The following is a 16573-nucleotide window of genomic DNA, read 5'->3' as shown; positions in this document are numbered from 1 at the left end:
CAAGCTACTGAATGTATATTGTTGGCCCCATATGAATCCAGTCAGACAGTTTTTGTATTATTTTTATTTCAGTCACTGGATGTTATTTATTCGGTCAACGGTGCGAGTCTTAAGTCTACGGGATGATTCCATTGGGGAAAGTGCAGGCCGTTTTGGAAACTTCCGATTCAGCAGTATTTAAAGTACTACCAAATGTGCAGTTATTATTCTTTCTGCATAGGGAAAGCACGTGAAATGTGAAAAAAAAAGAACGAGCATGTGACTACCCGCTTGTGCGCCGCGATCGCAGGGCTCCCAATCATGCCGCGGCTGAATAGCAACAGCGCATTTAAGGCTGGCACCAAGGAAGTGACTGCTGGTGTGTCGACTTCAGGTTTCTTCATTCTTGTTGTCGCTCTCACGAAGGACCACCTCTGCTGCTTTCGGCAGCGCACCCGATACCAATCGATGGCTTAAATTTCGAAGGCAATGCCTGCGTGCATTCGCAGAAGCATCGGAGCAGATTAAAACATCGTTCGTTCATGCGTGGCACCTTTGCGAGCACTGCCAGCGTGGCACGAAAACGTGTGCGGTAATGTATTTTGCGGCGACAGCAGTTAAGCATTCGAAATTCGGTTCACCTTATCCGCCCGTCCGTCCATTCCGTTATGCTGACGACGAACATCGTTGCCATCATCGGCGACGCACAACAGCATTTCTTTCTTTCTTTTTTTTATTTTTGTCATCGTGGAGCCACCTTGTCATCCACAGCTTCGCAATTGCCCCAGCTCGAAGAAAAAGAAAAACTTCTCCACAGCCTCCTAACCGGCATTTGAGCCGATGTAAGTGAAGCAAGGTGCATTTGGGGAGTCGAGCGCGCTAACCACTCAGCTGGCGCTCAACAATAGAGCTTGTCAAGGTGTCGCGCTACGCACAGGCTCGGAGAGCAGTGGCGTCTGAGAATGTATTTCGGAGGCCAGAACGAGCGATAGTGCAGATGATGAGGGTTACATTATATGCGTCGCGGGCTCATTAACTGCTGTGTGAGGGCGTTTACCTACGAAGGGGGACTGGACAAGAGCCCAGCGGTTTAGAGCAGTTTGTTAGAGGGGAGGGATGCGGTAGTATAAAATGTATTATTGTTTACGATGAGCATTCTTAATAAACTTCACACACTTTCAGATAGGTACCTATTGGTATCTATAACCGTTTTCCCGCCTATTTGGGTCACTGGGTAGTCGGTGGTGTAATGGGTAGAGTATCGGGCTGCTGTGCTGAGAAAACCTTGGTTCGAAACCAACCGTCGGGCAAACTTATATCGCTGAGCATCTGACACTATGTATGTGTTACTCCTTAATGGGCCTCTCTGACACCTACTTACTTTGTTCTCTAGACTCGGCCGGGACATTGTAAGAATTCCATTCCACTGCCATTTCCTTCCACTGCTTAACATTCCAGGTCTCGTTACCATGAAACACCAATCCCAAAGAAAACATGAAGCCCATTTTGAACAAAAATCATCTTAGCGAACATTTTTGTTGGCTTTAGCTTCCATAATTACTCTATCGCATAACAAGTGATCTAAGCTGCACGTAAACACCTCATTTATTGAATAAACTGGAGCAGCCGCCGCGGAGGATCTCGTGGGCGCCTTCGTTGCACGTGGTTGGTCCGCCGCTTCGTGACGTTATCTTAGGGACGCCTTGTCGGCTGCAGCCGTACGCTGTTGCTGCGGAAACGAAACATGCATTCCACCTGCGTGGCTGCTGCGACGTACGGGCCACAAATGCCGTACCTATGCTCTTGAACAGAAACTTCTTTGTATGTGTGCCTCTTCAGTGCATGTGCGCCGCAGCTACCGTAAACTGGATCCGTGATGTCGTGCTCCACAGGGCTGAACCCTATCACGGCCGCTGATTAATAATCATGAAAAAAAAAAAAGAAAGACAGCAATGAGGCACAGCGGCAAGTTCGAAAAACAGGTTTCCGCTGCACTTTCTATTTACGGTTCAATTTTTTATGCCACCGCAAGCTTGTTTTGACAAAGCCGCGTTGACTGGCTCTTCGCTTCACCAAGGAACACTAAGCTAGTCTCCACTGATTTTCCTGACTCTCAACTCCGCAATAACACGGCAGTACGTAAAAATATAACAAAAAAGAAAGCAAGAAGAAAAAAAAGCGGTATACAGCCCATACGGTGAGCCAAAAAAGTTTACGCGACACGAGCTGTGCGAAAAATCTGAATCACTGCTAAGCCTGGGTCCATAGCCTCGAATTCGGTGTATCAGCGTGCAGTAATCTTTAAGCTCTGCACAGTGATTAATTGAATCGGAAGCGTCTTGATATTAGGGATCAGAAAAACAACATTGCCGTCAAACCCGTGTCCCGTAAGCTTCTGTTCCAGAATGTAATGTGCGTATACATAAATTTGTTTTTCAGAATTCCTACCTCACCTAGAAGTCGACTTAAAGCAGCTCGCGAACTTTACATTGGCAACATGCGATCGGTGATATCGGTTATTGCATGCACTCTCGCTCATTTGACTGCATGCTGCTTGTACGCAATCACCAAGTGTTTCTTTAAAATATTTTGAGTGTCTGAAGCTATAGCTGAGATGCTCGCTTCATACATTTTTGTATACGTTGGACGTAGTGGGGCTCTTCCCTAAGAAAATTATGAAAGTCCGCCTTCCGAATAACAACTTGAACGGATTCGTGTGCTTACCTTCTCAGACTTAAAGCTCTTGAGGGAGTTCTTTATCGTCGACCTTCAAAAGGTACTTGCGAATGCCTGTCACGTAGTTATACCAATACTGGCACCAATCCAAATTCCGGACGTCAAGGTTGAACAACTGTATGAATAGTGATATCAGTATTGTAACGTTATACGGCTATAATGAATGGAAACATTCAGCTCTTACACATACTAGAACAAATGAGTTCGTGCTTTGAAAAACGGACAGAAACTCCTGCAAGAAATTTTTGTCTTCATGACTGCTGACTTATTGCAGCAGGGAAGCATAGTGTCATTTGTCAGCGAGTGGCCAAAAGCCATATTTTAAAGTTTATCTGTGTGTATTTTTTTTCTGTTCAATATTTGTGTTGCAAGCTGCGCATGCAAAGAAGTATTCGCAAAAAGAAGATTGTTCTAAAGGCCGCCTCCTACCTCAGATGTAAGCTGTCAAATTCATTCCCTCCCGAGATGTTTTCTGCCGGTAAATGGACAGCATGCTATATATTCTCGTCTAAACCGTCGGAATCGTTTCTGGTGAAGCACGGAATTCACGAAATGTCACTGCATCCGTCACATTCAACCTCCGCTAGAGTAAATGCAAATGGCGAGCAGTGAGTGAATTAGAATACACTCTTCAGTTATCTATACTGAAACTACCATGCTGTTTGTTCGACAAAAAAAAATTTGTTGTTATAGCAGAAAGCCTCTAATCTCGGTTAGACGCTTACGCAATGAAGATATATAGAGTAACTAACTTCCGTGCTCTTTTATGGCAGTTCTGGAAAGGCAATTAAATAATAATAATAATAATAATAATAATAATAATAATAATAATAATAATAATAATAATAATAATAATAATAATAATAATAATAATAATAATAATAATAATAATAGAGTTGCTTCAGATATTTAAAGAATTTTCAAAGGTCTTTCGCGCTCATATTCCTAATAAAAATGGTGTCACTGCTCGTATAGAGTGATACTCGTGAGTTCTGTATTATGATGCTTTGTTGCTAGTGTCACGCGGGCACAAGAAATATGAGATTAACTATTTATTGCTTTGAAGTTTATAGACATTCAGGTGGCTCCACACATGCATGCTTATTGCCGTTAAGACTTATTGCCCTTTTAGGCGCATTGTGGTTCTCAAAATTTATTCCGCCGTTGAACGCTTACGCTCGCTTCCAGTTATAGTTCAGGACAACATTAACGTCGCTTCCAATGTTAACAGTTACGATTGCACTCACACACACACACACACACACACACACACACACACACACACACACACACACACACACACACACACACACACACACACACACACACACACACACACACACACACACACACACACACACACACACAGAAAAACATACATTTGTGAAATAAATTGAAGTAATTCTACATATCCCGTACTAAGAATGTCTTATTGTAATTTTTCGAACATTTGCCGAATAAACGCTTTTGGTGATATTAGGATTATCGAACAAACTTATCGCCTTCACTGCAGCCATCGTTTGACGTCATTAAAAGCGTGCGTGTCGCAGCGACTTCAGGTATAATGGCATTAGGAAAATTAATATCATAGACACTTCATGGGATTAGCCCCGCACGCATGGCAGCAGTATCAGAACGCACCCACATCCTGCGCCCTGAATATATATTTATATATAAAAAAGTGAACTTCTTTGTGTGAATGGTCAGAGGACCCGAGCTGACTGCAGGCACAGACTTATCTGTAAATACTAGGGCGCGTGTTCGCATATTTAACGTTCGTAAGTTTTGTTTTCTATTGGTAGACCACCTTATCTAATAACACTTAGTGTTGCGTAAATAAGGGTACATGGTTGTTTCAGCTAAACTACTCGGTGATTCCCACTCAAATTTAGCAGACAGGTAGGATTTGGCAGCGGCATCTGCATAAAACTACGTTTTGCGAGCATCCTTGCCTGTTTTGCTCATAATAATAACAACCGTGTGCGGTGATGGCACTGAAAAAAAAAAGTCGCGTTTGCCGCTGAGGAACAATAACAGTGCAATATAGAATCTAGCAAACTGTAGAAAGGTGGCGCCATCTGCCATCGCTATGGTGAAACGCGCTTTTCGCTATGACGGCGACACACAGCGCCACTGTTTTGTAGCAGGCCGGCACCTCGATTTCGTAATTTTGTAGCATCGCTGCCTCCGGCCGTTCAGGGCAGCGACACGGTGACGTCCTTTGACCAGGCCCGCGCCGCACCGTCGCCATACTGTGGCGGAGCTGCTGCAGTGGTCGTTACACGTGCCAGCATTACTCAGTTCGGCGCTGTTGCGTCGCCTGGCGTTTATACTTTCCACGGCGCCGCGGACGTGTTCGCTGAGTTGGCCTGTCGGGCTCGCGACGTGAGATGAATGTGGGGGATAGCTTCACGGCTAGAAACGCTTCATCGTGACCCGCTGTTGCGCATCGTCGGGTACCAACGCATTGGAAAAGCGGCGCCTGTGTTTTAGATTTCTCTGCGACCAGGAACAGAAAGCGAGCAAGAAAAAAAAACCTTATTCATGTATGCCACGATGTCTTACATTTGTGTCTTCGCGTGAAACAGGGTTCAGCAAATTTACTAAACCCCATAGGCATTTACCGCCCCAGGCATTTAATCAAGTCAACGGGAAACTTGCTCAGCTTTAATGTGTTATTTCGAATAATAGCGTGCACTGAGCATCCAAATGTTACGAAGAAATTCTTGGGGAGTTTTGTCATTGCAGTTCAGCGTTTACTTGCACAGATTATACCAGACGGATGTAACCAGGAGGATGTATGTCGCCATAAAACTGTTACATGTTTTAAACTTGGAGTGATATGTTTTCGTGTTTTGGCACGTGCGCAACTTTAGCGTTTGTTTTGTCAATGCGCTCAAATTTATGTTTATGGCCTCCTGTGGCTTCAGACAGGTGGACGCATTGGTGAGCTGCTTGGAACTGCACGTCAGTAGTTTCCAGGATGTCTTCCTGTAGTTTCAGCGAAGTGACAGCTAGACATTTTGGCAATAAACGTTTCCTTTCTTTTTTTGAGATGTGTCACTCCGCTGCTCTTTTTCACATCGCTGTGCTCATATCTAGGTTTATAACGTAATACAAATCTGTTTTCCAGCAAAGCATTTAGGCGCTATAGTTGGCCAGCACGTCTGAAATATTCACAAGCCGAACACATGAGCGTATACTTTAGGCTATGTCTCCAACGATGTTCAATGTATCTGTGCTTAAAGGTCATGCATTGTGCATTGCTTTTACCTTCCAAATATTTAAAAATATAATTCTGGTGTTTTACATGCCAAAACCAATATCGGATTTTGAGGCAAGCTGTAGTAGGCGAGTCTGGAAAAATTGTTGTTCTACCTGGGTTTCTTTAAAGGGACACAAAAGGGCAAATAATAAGTCGACGTAGACTGTTTAGATACCTATACAGAAACCTCGTAACGCTTATTTCGTGCCAAGAAAATACTTAGTCTACGAGAAAATTGTATCTGAAGGGTTCGAATACCTTTTTCCAAATTCAAATCTTCCGCCACCCGACCGGGGGAGTGGTGACGTTGCATACGCCATCCCCACCCTTTGCTGCAGTCGGTGAGTAAAACGGCGCCCGGCAGACGGCTGCAGCAAGTCAAGACATAGCGGCGGATTCGCCGCTGCAACTGCTTTTCGGCCACGGGGCGGGGCGTAGACCGTTCGGGCATCCCGCGATATCACATGGAAGGTAAGTTCTCCGCTACTTGCAGTTTGTGCCAGTTTCGCGAGGCAGCAAAACCAGCGCAGCGCTACGCGATCAGGAAAGTACTCAAACACGACAGCGGGGGCGGCGCATTGTCGAGCGAAAACGGAACCTTTCGACGGCCCGCGTCTTGTCAACGGTAACTTCCAATGAGTTATTCTTTCTAAAGATGAAATGGAACTGGACAAGTAGCATGTTATTTCATATAATAATAATACAATACAAGGATGTTTTGTTTTTTGCAACGAGTAGTTCGGTACCAGTGACAGATTTTGACTAAGGAGTGCTTTCGTCATCGCGCAAGTGCTTGGATGTCCCGGGGGAGTCTCTAATCATGTCCTGCATTTACCTCGATTTCTCTATTAGGGCTCTGTTCGCGATAATATTGACGCCTTAGAGATTCTAGAGCACTAATCTATCACTTTATAGCTTGACTTAGTATTTGCCTTTAGTGTCCTTTTAACGTACACCTACAGGGAGCGCTATGTATAATGTCAAGATTTTGCCTAGAACTTTGGTTGACAGTAACAAAATCTCAGAAATATTTTGCAGGATATTTACGTGATACACAGGCAATGCAATGCAAAACATCTTATTCTACATATCTGCTCTTGGTCTTGATAATTGCCTTTAAATGTTCTGGATGGGCTTCCATCGCGACCCGCCAGGTATCCTCAGGGGAATTATTCTTCATTATCCCTCTAGCGATGCTTTCAGGAACACCACGCTAGTTTGCTGATGGGTCCGGACCTCTTCTACAAGAACAGCCCCACAAGAGAGTTGATTGTGTTTAAGTAGGGGAAGTTCATCAGGCACTATTCACCTGGAATGAAGACAGGCTCGAGAGCGCTATTCCGCTGCTGTGGTGTCGATTTGCTGTTTGATTCTTTAGCCGCGGCACCGCACTGATACAAAGTCAAGGACTGCTTGCTGAATTCGGACGGGGACCAGGGATGGGAATGAGGCCACAGAATTATCTCTTTAAGGTATGTTTCAGTGTCAATTTTTGCCCTTTGTATGGCTTTCCTGCCCCCCTCCCCTAAATAAAATAAAATAACATAACGATAGAAATGCGCCTCGTCCACCTCAAGCGACGACAGACGCCAGATGCGAGTTCTGATAAACTATCCAATTTGCTGATTCGCAAGCTTTCACGTCGGATCAAGCACACGAGAGTACTGAGTGTTCTGCGGGACCTCCACCGTGAAAATTTTCTGATCGGTGAAACCAGTTGCCAAGTGTTCCTTCCCCCTTCGGGGCCCCTGCCAACAGCAGCCTGGATTTTTCCCATCGACCTTTGCGCCTCACGCGACGCACCGAGCCTCCAGACTGTGAGCTTTGCAGTGTAAATTAAATGGCCATGTGCTGTGTGACTGCCCTCGGTACGTGGAAGCGCGACAAAAGTTGGCGCTTCGACAGCCCACCGTTGTCGGAGGACGTTATTTTAACGATTCGCCAGACTTTAGTTAAATCGACTTTTAAGGCCATCCAGCCCTTACTTGACTTCTTAAAAGCTACGGGCCTGGACTGTAGGCTTCGAGCAGACCAAATTGCTTGCTATATATGCTTTACATCCTCCTTCTCTCGTCATTGTCGCCCATCATGCGCCTCTTTCTTCCCTCTTCCTCTTTCCCTAGCGCACAGTAGCTAGAAGAAGTAGCGTGCCTCAGGCCAACCTCTCTCCATTTAGTATCATTAACCCTTTCTCTAGATGTCTCTCTGCACCTCCGCCAGTACATATATTCCCTAGAACTTGTAGGGGAACATCTTCGAAGTTCCTTCGCATGGCTCTATTCCAGGTTGTTACCGATAGACTCCGCTCCAAGGCCAGTCCTTTGATGACCTCGGTGGCTGGCGTTCGATTCTCTTTTCACAATTTCCTTAAAGTGAACAGTGGCCACAAAGCAAGCATTAGCACGTCAGAGTCAGTCCTTAGGTCTGCACTACTTAAAACTCAGTGGACAATCTAGGAGGAATTTTTAAAACAATTTTGGTGACCTCGAAACCAAGGTGTCCTGCGTCGCTCGGTGATGAGATTGCGTGTCAATGTAGTCTATGGTGTGCCATAAAACTCGGTCGAGGTGTAAAAGAAAAATACCAGAATTGTTTGAAGAAATGACGTGGAGAAACATTTAAAAAATCAAAGGTACAAAAAAAACGTTTGAAATGTGATGCTTTACTTATGGTACACCGCGTAAATCTTCACGTGCGCTTTAATTTCTCGTACACCTAGACTCCCTAAACACCAGAGTTTTTGAATTTAGAACACATTGAAATTTATCTGCTGCGCCTGCGATGGAAACCTCCCCGGTGAAGTTGCGTCTCACTCATAAAGTCTGTCTCTGCTAATGCAGCACTGTTTTCGTCCACGAGCTCCTTATCATTATTATTTTTCACATACACGATTTGAATCTCGATAACTACAGCACCTCCCGTTATTGGCTAAGCTGCCGTATTTATTCACCTATTTTCCTCGTATAGCCTTTGACAGGTGTGCTGTACATTCCGTATCTATAGCTTTACGGTCGCTATGAGCTGGGTGCGACAAGCTCCATCAGTCTCTTCGAAGGGCTACACCTACACCCGAAGTATACATCACATGCGTAAACCTTGTTTAGGACGCACGTTTGTGAGCGCAAACGAAATCACAGGAAAAGCGACTAGTTATATTTGCCGGGCTCTAAACTTATTTTGGCACATGCTTTACTGTAAACGTTCGACATATATTCTTAAGGTGAGATGTAAACACTAAAATTCACGTGGCATGCAAAGTGCAAAAATAACTAACTTTTACGCTATCATTGTGCGCTGAATCTAAATTGTCGCTGTCCATAGCGGTGCGCTTTTGAGCGTTCAGACACTATGTGATGGCGCAACTGGGCGTGTCATCACACTGCACTGAGAAGCAAGGTATCGAGGCATCCTAGTTGCGCCGTATACAATCTACATCTGTCTTATTGCCTTTCGCTACAGACAACGCGCTTTTAGGCTTTATTGTAAACAATACAAACAATCATTGCTCGAAAACGTGGTATTAAAGGAAAAAATGCGCCCTGTGAGCCAAGTTCAAGCGTAAGTCATCCAGCGGTTTAGCTGAAACAGTTATGTACACCTCGCCCTCATATTTGTGCAACGCAGAGTATACGTCCGACGTCGCGATTGGGTGACAGCTGCTCTTACGAACAGTTCTAGCGTAATGACAGTTCTGTGAACTCGGGTCTCGGTCGTGAGAGCTGTACGTGGCTGCAGGTGCCAGTGGTCAAACAAGGCATAAGTTCACAGGAAGACCAATGCTTGAAGCGATGAGAGGAATAGAACAACGAGGGTTGCGGCAATCCAGGTTTCGACAAGGGGACTTGCCCTTGTCGAAACACTGGCTTCAGCGACATTCCTTGTTCTACCACTGTTCATCACTATACAAGTGCCGGCGGTGCGATTTTGCTTTCTGCACCCACTCTGTCAGTAGCCGAAATTACCCGTCAAGGGGGTATTCGTTAATGTTTTCGAGCAAAATAAGCTATAGACATAAAACACCGGAGAGCGCACCTGCTCGTCTGTTGGAGGCAGATCGTTGATTAGTCCCACGACATTGTCTGATCGAAACAGCCAGCTGTTGGTGGTGTAAAAGCTCGTGGCGTCCATGCCGTTAACAGCCTTGAGATACCGGTCAACTAGACTGTAAAGAAGAAGAATTAAATCGGCTGCTTTACTGTACCCCAAATTTACTTGCTCATTTCGTAGACCCTTTTGTCAGTCACGACATCTAGTTTCGCGTTTATTCGCTTGTTGCAAATTTGGTGCACATTAGTACTTCTTACGCTCAAAAACTGCTCTCCACGCTACACTTCACTGTTTGCCGACATGGTAGCCTGACGACGCGTCGCAGATAAAAACAAACAAACAACGTAGGTATGTGAGTGGTTTTACAAGCGTAAGGTTCACTAAACCTTCTTGGTCTGATAAGAGTCATATATTTTTTTTTCTAAATATAGTTGCTTTGATGTACGCCAATTTACGGGTGCACCCGGCATCTAAAATCGTCATGACTGAACAACGTTCTCTATGTTAGCGAAGTTAGTGATGACATATTCTTAGTTGAAATAAAGAATGCCTGAAGAATTCAGTCTTATCCAAAAAGAAAATGCGATCAGTGATACTTGTAACTGATACTAAATTATGCATTACGAAGATATTACTGCGACCTACTGCTACAAGATGTGGAGTTTTGCTGCAAAAGATGCCACTATGCTAAAATTGCATATAAAAATCAAAATACGACAGTTACCAGAACATCTGCTTACAAGCGTTTTCGCAGTGATTTGTCTGTGAAAGGAACCTAATATCTTTATCAAGTAACGATTATGTTGACTTGTCATTATTTTTGTCGTTTTTCACTGGCTGTCAAGACGCCACGCCTACATTATCGCCGGTATCGGTCACTTGTGCGATGGGTGATGAGAAAAGAATAGACTCGGTCGAAAAGAATCCCAACATAATACGGTTTCTCATTTTTTCCCAGCCGACACGTGCAGCTTTAGGACCCCCGAAAAAAAATGGCAAACTGCAGTTTTCTACGTTACCACCATTCTGAGCAAGTAACTTCGTGGTGGTAGGCACGTATCCTGGGCCTCACTCATCGTCAACAAAGAAACGCACACGAGCTTTATTGACTTTACTGGAGCCAATGGGCCTGTGCTTGATACTGTGCGCGTGAGCTCGTTCTCTTTCCCCAGGGATGGGTAGCCAACCGAAAGTCCGTCCGATAGACCTCGCTGCCTTTTCTGTTCTCTTATCTCAGTGCCTGGTAGCTAGGACTTTGAAAAAAAAAGTTTGTTGCCGCCTTGCATTCTTCGAAAAGTTTCACGGTTTAAGTTACCTGGTAAGCTGAGACACATACTTCACCCCTTGCTTATAGAGGCTGAGGAGGCAGTAGGTGACAGAGCAGCCGCAAAGCTTTAAACAATCTCTGCAAGAACAACTATAAAGGGGTCACTACAAGTACAGATTGAAAGCTTTCCTCAGCCCTACCACTCCCTTGTCCACGCTTTCCCCTCTTTTCCCTCCACGAAGTTATGCCATCGGTAGGCCTGTGTATCACCACTGAAGTACGCCGACCACTATAAAGAGAGAGAGAGGGGGGGAGGGAAGTATTAATGTTAATGAGATAAAGCTGGAGAGGTCGGCGTGATTGGCGTAACTCTTTTCTGCTACTCCACGTTGCGGAACCACTAGGGAGGTTCAAGAAATGCCTACGTGATGGGGCCGGTCCCTCGCAGATCTAGTGGGCGAATCATCTGCGAAAGTAGAACGTGCGGCGCGCCGGCTACTGACAAACACATCGAAACGAGGAGAAAGGACACCCTGCAGGCTGCCGCCGGATCGAGCCCTGCAAAAGCTTCTGCAGCACTCGCTCCCAAAGAGCGTCATTTCTCAAGTGCGGTAGAGCCCGAGGTCCGTCGCAACAAGTTCACGCAAGACTGCGAAATAAACGCAAGGGGAGGGTCAAACTGGACGCAACGGGATACGCGCCCTCTACCCCACCGCACCTGCTTGTGCTTGCTTGCACGGCTTGCGCATTGCGCCCTCCAATTATGCATCGCAGACGACGACTTTGATGAGGCGCCGGAACACCCGCTTCCAGAAGAGTTGTGTCCTCACAGGAACCGGATGACGCCAGCTTGTATGCAGGACTATTCTATGTACAGTCCATTTACTTTACATTTCGAATTTAGTCTGCTCTAACAAATAATGCACCAAGAACACGTTCAAGTTTCAGGGGATGTCTAAATATCACTAGTTAAGCCACACAACATGCTTGCAGAACCAACCTAGCTTTTCTTCCAGTCAACCGCAAGACCACGTCTCCAAGCAACGCAGGCACGTAACGCAAAAGCCACAGGCTCAGACGATACAACACTTTGCTGCCGGTCGCAATGGGGAAGCGACGCGGGTTCGGCAAAGGGCGTTGCGTAGCGTTACTTTTCACTTGCGCATACAGCTCACCCCACGTTAGTGGATTTACCGCACTGCTCGTACAGTTGTATACCTTCAGCTGCGTTGGCCTGCGAAAAAGAAATTGTTATCGATGTCAACTCCAAGTTGTAGAGAAAGAGAAAGCACACAGAAAGATACACGTTACTTGGCACTGTACGTGTCAATTGCGAAAATAATACGAACGCAACAGTATGAGTAAAAGAATTGCGATGCTGTACAGAATATGTGGCACCATTTGGTGCGAGGACATACCGCGGTGCCATCATACGGGAGTGCGCCTCTGACGTGGTATGAGGGATGACCCAACGCGATCCTCATATTTTGGCTCCTGGTGCTGAAACTATTCACCGCGCAGGCACCCTGCTGGAAAGTTCTTCAAGTGTCTTCGAAACAACGGAATTTGGTAATTGCGATATTATTGGCCCTGCGCTGACTGCCTGCAGACACTGGTCACTTTGCACACGCCTTATTTTTATAAAATAAGAATTCGCGCCCGCTGCGTGCGGTCATCGTTCGCACATGCAGTTGGTTTTTCGTGTGAAGCAACCAATGAAATATATTTGTGCACCATAAAGCAGCTGCCACTGGCTATCCTCTCAGTGCAGTCTCGCATGGATTCTCACAGAGTGGTCGCAGATGCGCGTGAAGGTTATTATGCAATATCTCTATTTCGCCGCGAGCAGTACCACTTCTTTGCGTAGTTCCTTTTTGTAGCCGGAAGTCAGTCAAAAACTTTATTGAGGTCCTGAGGAGGTTTAAGCCGTTGGAGATCGCACGCGGGGAGCTCCTTGGGCCGAAACCGTAGGCGACGCCCAAGTCGGGACGGGAACGTGGTGACGCTCCGCCAGTTCTTGGGCCCTCTGGAAGGCCTTGAGTTGGAGTTTGAGGTCCGGGCTTTTGAGGGCTGCTTCCCATTCGGGCTCAGTGGAGAGAGGGCCCTCTGGTAACGCGGTACATTGCCAAAGCATGTGCGAGAGTGGGCAATAGAGTTTTGCGCAGTCTGGGCAATTTGCCGGGATTTCTGAGTTGTAGTGGCTTAGTAGGCCTCGTGACGGATACGAGTCCGTTTGCAGCATTCGAAACGCGGCCGCCTGCGCGCGTTCGAGTTTGGCGTGCGGGAGCGGGTATTTCATTCTACCTTTTCGATAGTGTGATGTGATATCTTGGTAAGTTAGTAGCGGGTCATTAAATTGAATTTCCAGCCCCTCGGAGGCCGTGGGACCGTCGCGGCGGGCAAGTTCTCGCGCACGGATGTGGGCCGTTTCATTGAGATTGGGTTTTTGCGTGTGAATGCCTTTCCCCATGTGAGCGGGGAACCAGGAGAGGCATCGTTCGCAATCTTTTCAGCTCGCTAGTAGTATATGCGCTACCTCTTTCGATACGTTGCCGCTTTCGTAAGCACGAATTGCAGCACGCGAATCCGTGAGGACATGGGTAAATGTCGGGTCTGCCATGGCGATGGCTATGGCTATCTGTTCTGCCGGAACAGACTTGTTTTTTTGAAGATCGCCTGAGAAGTACAACGCATTTCAGTCCGTTCAAGAAGATTGAATGAACACGCAGACATTACTTGCATGGCCAACTTACGCGACCATCTAAATTATTAAAATAGTGCGCGAATAAACGTTGTAATTTATTCCCTTGTTCCAACTGCGAAAGTGAAAGCGAGAGGTGGTGAAGCCTCATTTGCCTAGAGGAAATCTTGAGACTAGCGCCATCTTTCAAGATATCGGTCTTCAAAATGGTCTTAATTATGAATTTGCCTTGCAGTTAGTATTTATTCCCGACTCTTAGAGGGAGACTCTTGTGGAACTGTTAAATGGAACGCCAATATATTTCGTGCCACATTATGGAGTCGCTCACGTGATTATCGGTGCTTGTCTTAAAATTTCTGCTGGGAAGCGTAACTACACGTCTGCTGAATTTCATCATTTAAACGTCTAACAAGAGGAACAAATAAGAACGTTAATTAGTGATTTTTTGTTCAATTATAGCCACCTTGGCATTGCGATTGTCCGTGGAAATATGGTACGCCTCTTCAGATAGCCCACCTGAACAGGCCAAATTGTGCTCTCAAGGCAATATTTAAATATTTCTTTATTCTAATAAGTAAATAAATAAATAAATAAATAAATAAATAAATATTGCAAGTGCGCCTGAATTTATGCTTGCTATACATCTACACGCCTGAAAAACAAGAAAAGCGGGATAATAAAGAGCGGACAGGAAAAAGCGGTATTCCGTCCGCTTTTTTCTACTTACAAGCAGCGCACTCATTCTTTTTCGTCTAGAACACAGTATACTTCAATATAACGAACGCATTTGCATTGTGCCGGGCTTCGCATATGAGCATTTGACACTCGGGGAATAAATTCGTCACAAATTAGTCACTCGGGGAATGAACACATCGCCACAACTTGCTTAATGCGAATAGCATTCTTAGCCTACTTCGGCGAACGTGATGGCTCTCCACAAGCCTATTTACGCCGACGTAATGGGAAAAATATTCTTTAATATCTATCTGGTGCTCGGCAGAACCGAACCTTCGACACGCAAATTCCTCAAGTGCGTCAGCACGGCACTTTATCGCTGCTTTACAAATGCCCGTTGGCTAGGAGGAATTAATTATCAGTGTTCACACTCGCCGGCGCACCACGCACTTCGGAAGGCGTGCAAGAGGAAGGGGACTTCGCGCTGACTTTGCGGGCTCACCGCTAGATGGCGGAGCGTGTGCAGAGGAAGCATGAGGGAGGAGCCGGCTTCAGTACCGGTTCACTTCGATCCATGATGTCATGATACCCGACAGCAAGAGAGAGAGAGAGAGAGAGAGATAGAAATAGAAGACAGGAAGGGCAGGGAGGTTGACCAGACGCACGTCCGGTTTGCTACCTTGCACTGGGGGAAGGGGGTATGGTGATGAAGAGTGAGAGAGAGCGCGCAGTTTCGCATACAGTGGAAGGTTCGCCCCGAGTCTACACATGGTTCCCAAGACCTGTCGACTTCAGACATTTCAAGAGCGCTTTCATGGCTTTATGTGTCATCGAAGCGTACGGTCAGGGTCTAAGAATCTTCAATACGGAAAATCGTATTGAGTCCAGCTGGTTCAGTGCTGCCCGGAGGACTTCGCGCTCGACGTTGTATTGGGGACAGATACATCGGATATGTCCAATCGTTTCTGTGGTTCCACAAGAGCCGCACATGGGCGTATCCCCCATTCCAATGAGGAACGAGTAGGGCTTCGTAAATGCCATCCCGAGCCAGAGGCGGCACAATACTGTCGCCTCAGAGCGGGAAATTTTTGATGGCACTTGTAGCTTTAAGGATGGATCCAGCCTATGAAGATGACACTTCAGGAGGTTGGGAGAAGACCAGTATTTGTGTGTCATAGCTTTACCCACAATATGAAGCTTTCTTGCAGCGTCGGTTCTTGATAAGGGGATTGGAACATCCAGCTTGGCAGACCGGACTGCTTTGTCGGTGAGGTGATTGCTAGGAATGCCGGTATGTCCAGGTCGCCACTGGAATATAATTGCATGTCCTCTAGCGATAGCTTGATAGTGATCTTCTCTTATTTCAGATGTCAGCTGCTCATGAATCCTATGGTATAGGGCAAAATGCAGACTCTGAAGTGCTGCCTTAGAGTCGCAATAAAATGACTGATTTCCGAGGTGTCTCTTGCAGGAGATATTTGACAGCAGCACGCAGCGCAGCAATCTCTACCGCTGTGGATGTTGCCGTGAGGGACAGTTTGAACTTGATTGTGGTTTTCGTAGCCAGAATGACAACGGCACCGGAAGAGCTGGTAGGTGAGACCAAACCATCAGTATAGATTTGTATTCAGTCCCCGTATGTCGCATTTATTAATAGCAGCGTCATCTGTTTCAGAGCTATTGTTGGGTGATTGGCGTTCTTCTTTGCACCCGGATTACTTAGGCGCTCCTGAGGCTGTTGGAGACACCACAAGGGCAATGAAGGCCTTGCTGCTGGTATGTATCCTAACGGAAGCCAATCTGTATGGGTGAATATAACTTCAGAAAACGTTGCACGCGGTCTCTGCGATGGCGAGAACGCCAAGTGATGATCAGGGACGCGGGAAAGGTGATATATATGCGT

The 16573-nt window shown here is 46.0% G+C and overlaps 1 protein-coding gene across 1 annotated transcript in view; it reads right to left on the bottom strand.

Annotated features, from left to right (window-relative positions):
* Window positions 1-16573, bottom strand: part of LOC142578277 (fatty acyl-CoA reductase 1-like) — a 55028-nt gene that overhangs the window by 1389 nt on the left and 37066 nt on the right. The window contains exons 6-7 of the mRNA XM_075687678.1: window positions 12463-12528; window positions 10013-10142 (exon numbers count right to left, since the gene is read on the bottom strand). Of these exons, the coding sequence (XP_075543793.1) occupies window positions 10013-10142; window positions 12463-12528 (196 nt within the window). The remainder of the gene's footprint in view (window positions 1-10012; window positions 10143-12462; window positions 12529-16573) is intronic.

The sequence above is a fragment of the Dermacentor variabilis genome, chromosome 4, assembly GCF_050947875.1.
Source record: "Dermacentor variabilis isolate Ectoservices chromosome 4, ASM5094787v1, whole genome shotgun sequence".
Taxonomy (NCBI): domain Eukaryota; kingdom Metazoa; phylum Arthropoda; class Arachnida; order Ixodida; family Ixodidae; genus Dermacentor; species Dermacentor variabilis.
The sequence above is the reverse complement of the archived record's forward strand: the minus strand, read 5'-3'. Positions and strand labels throughout refer to the sequence as shown.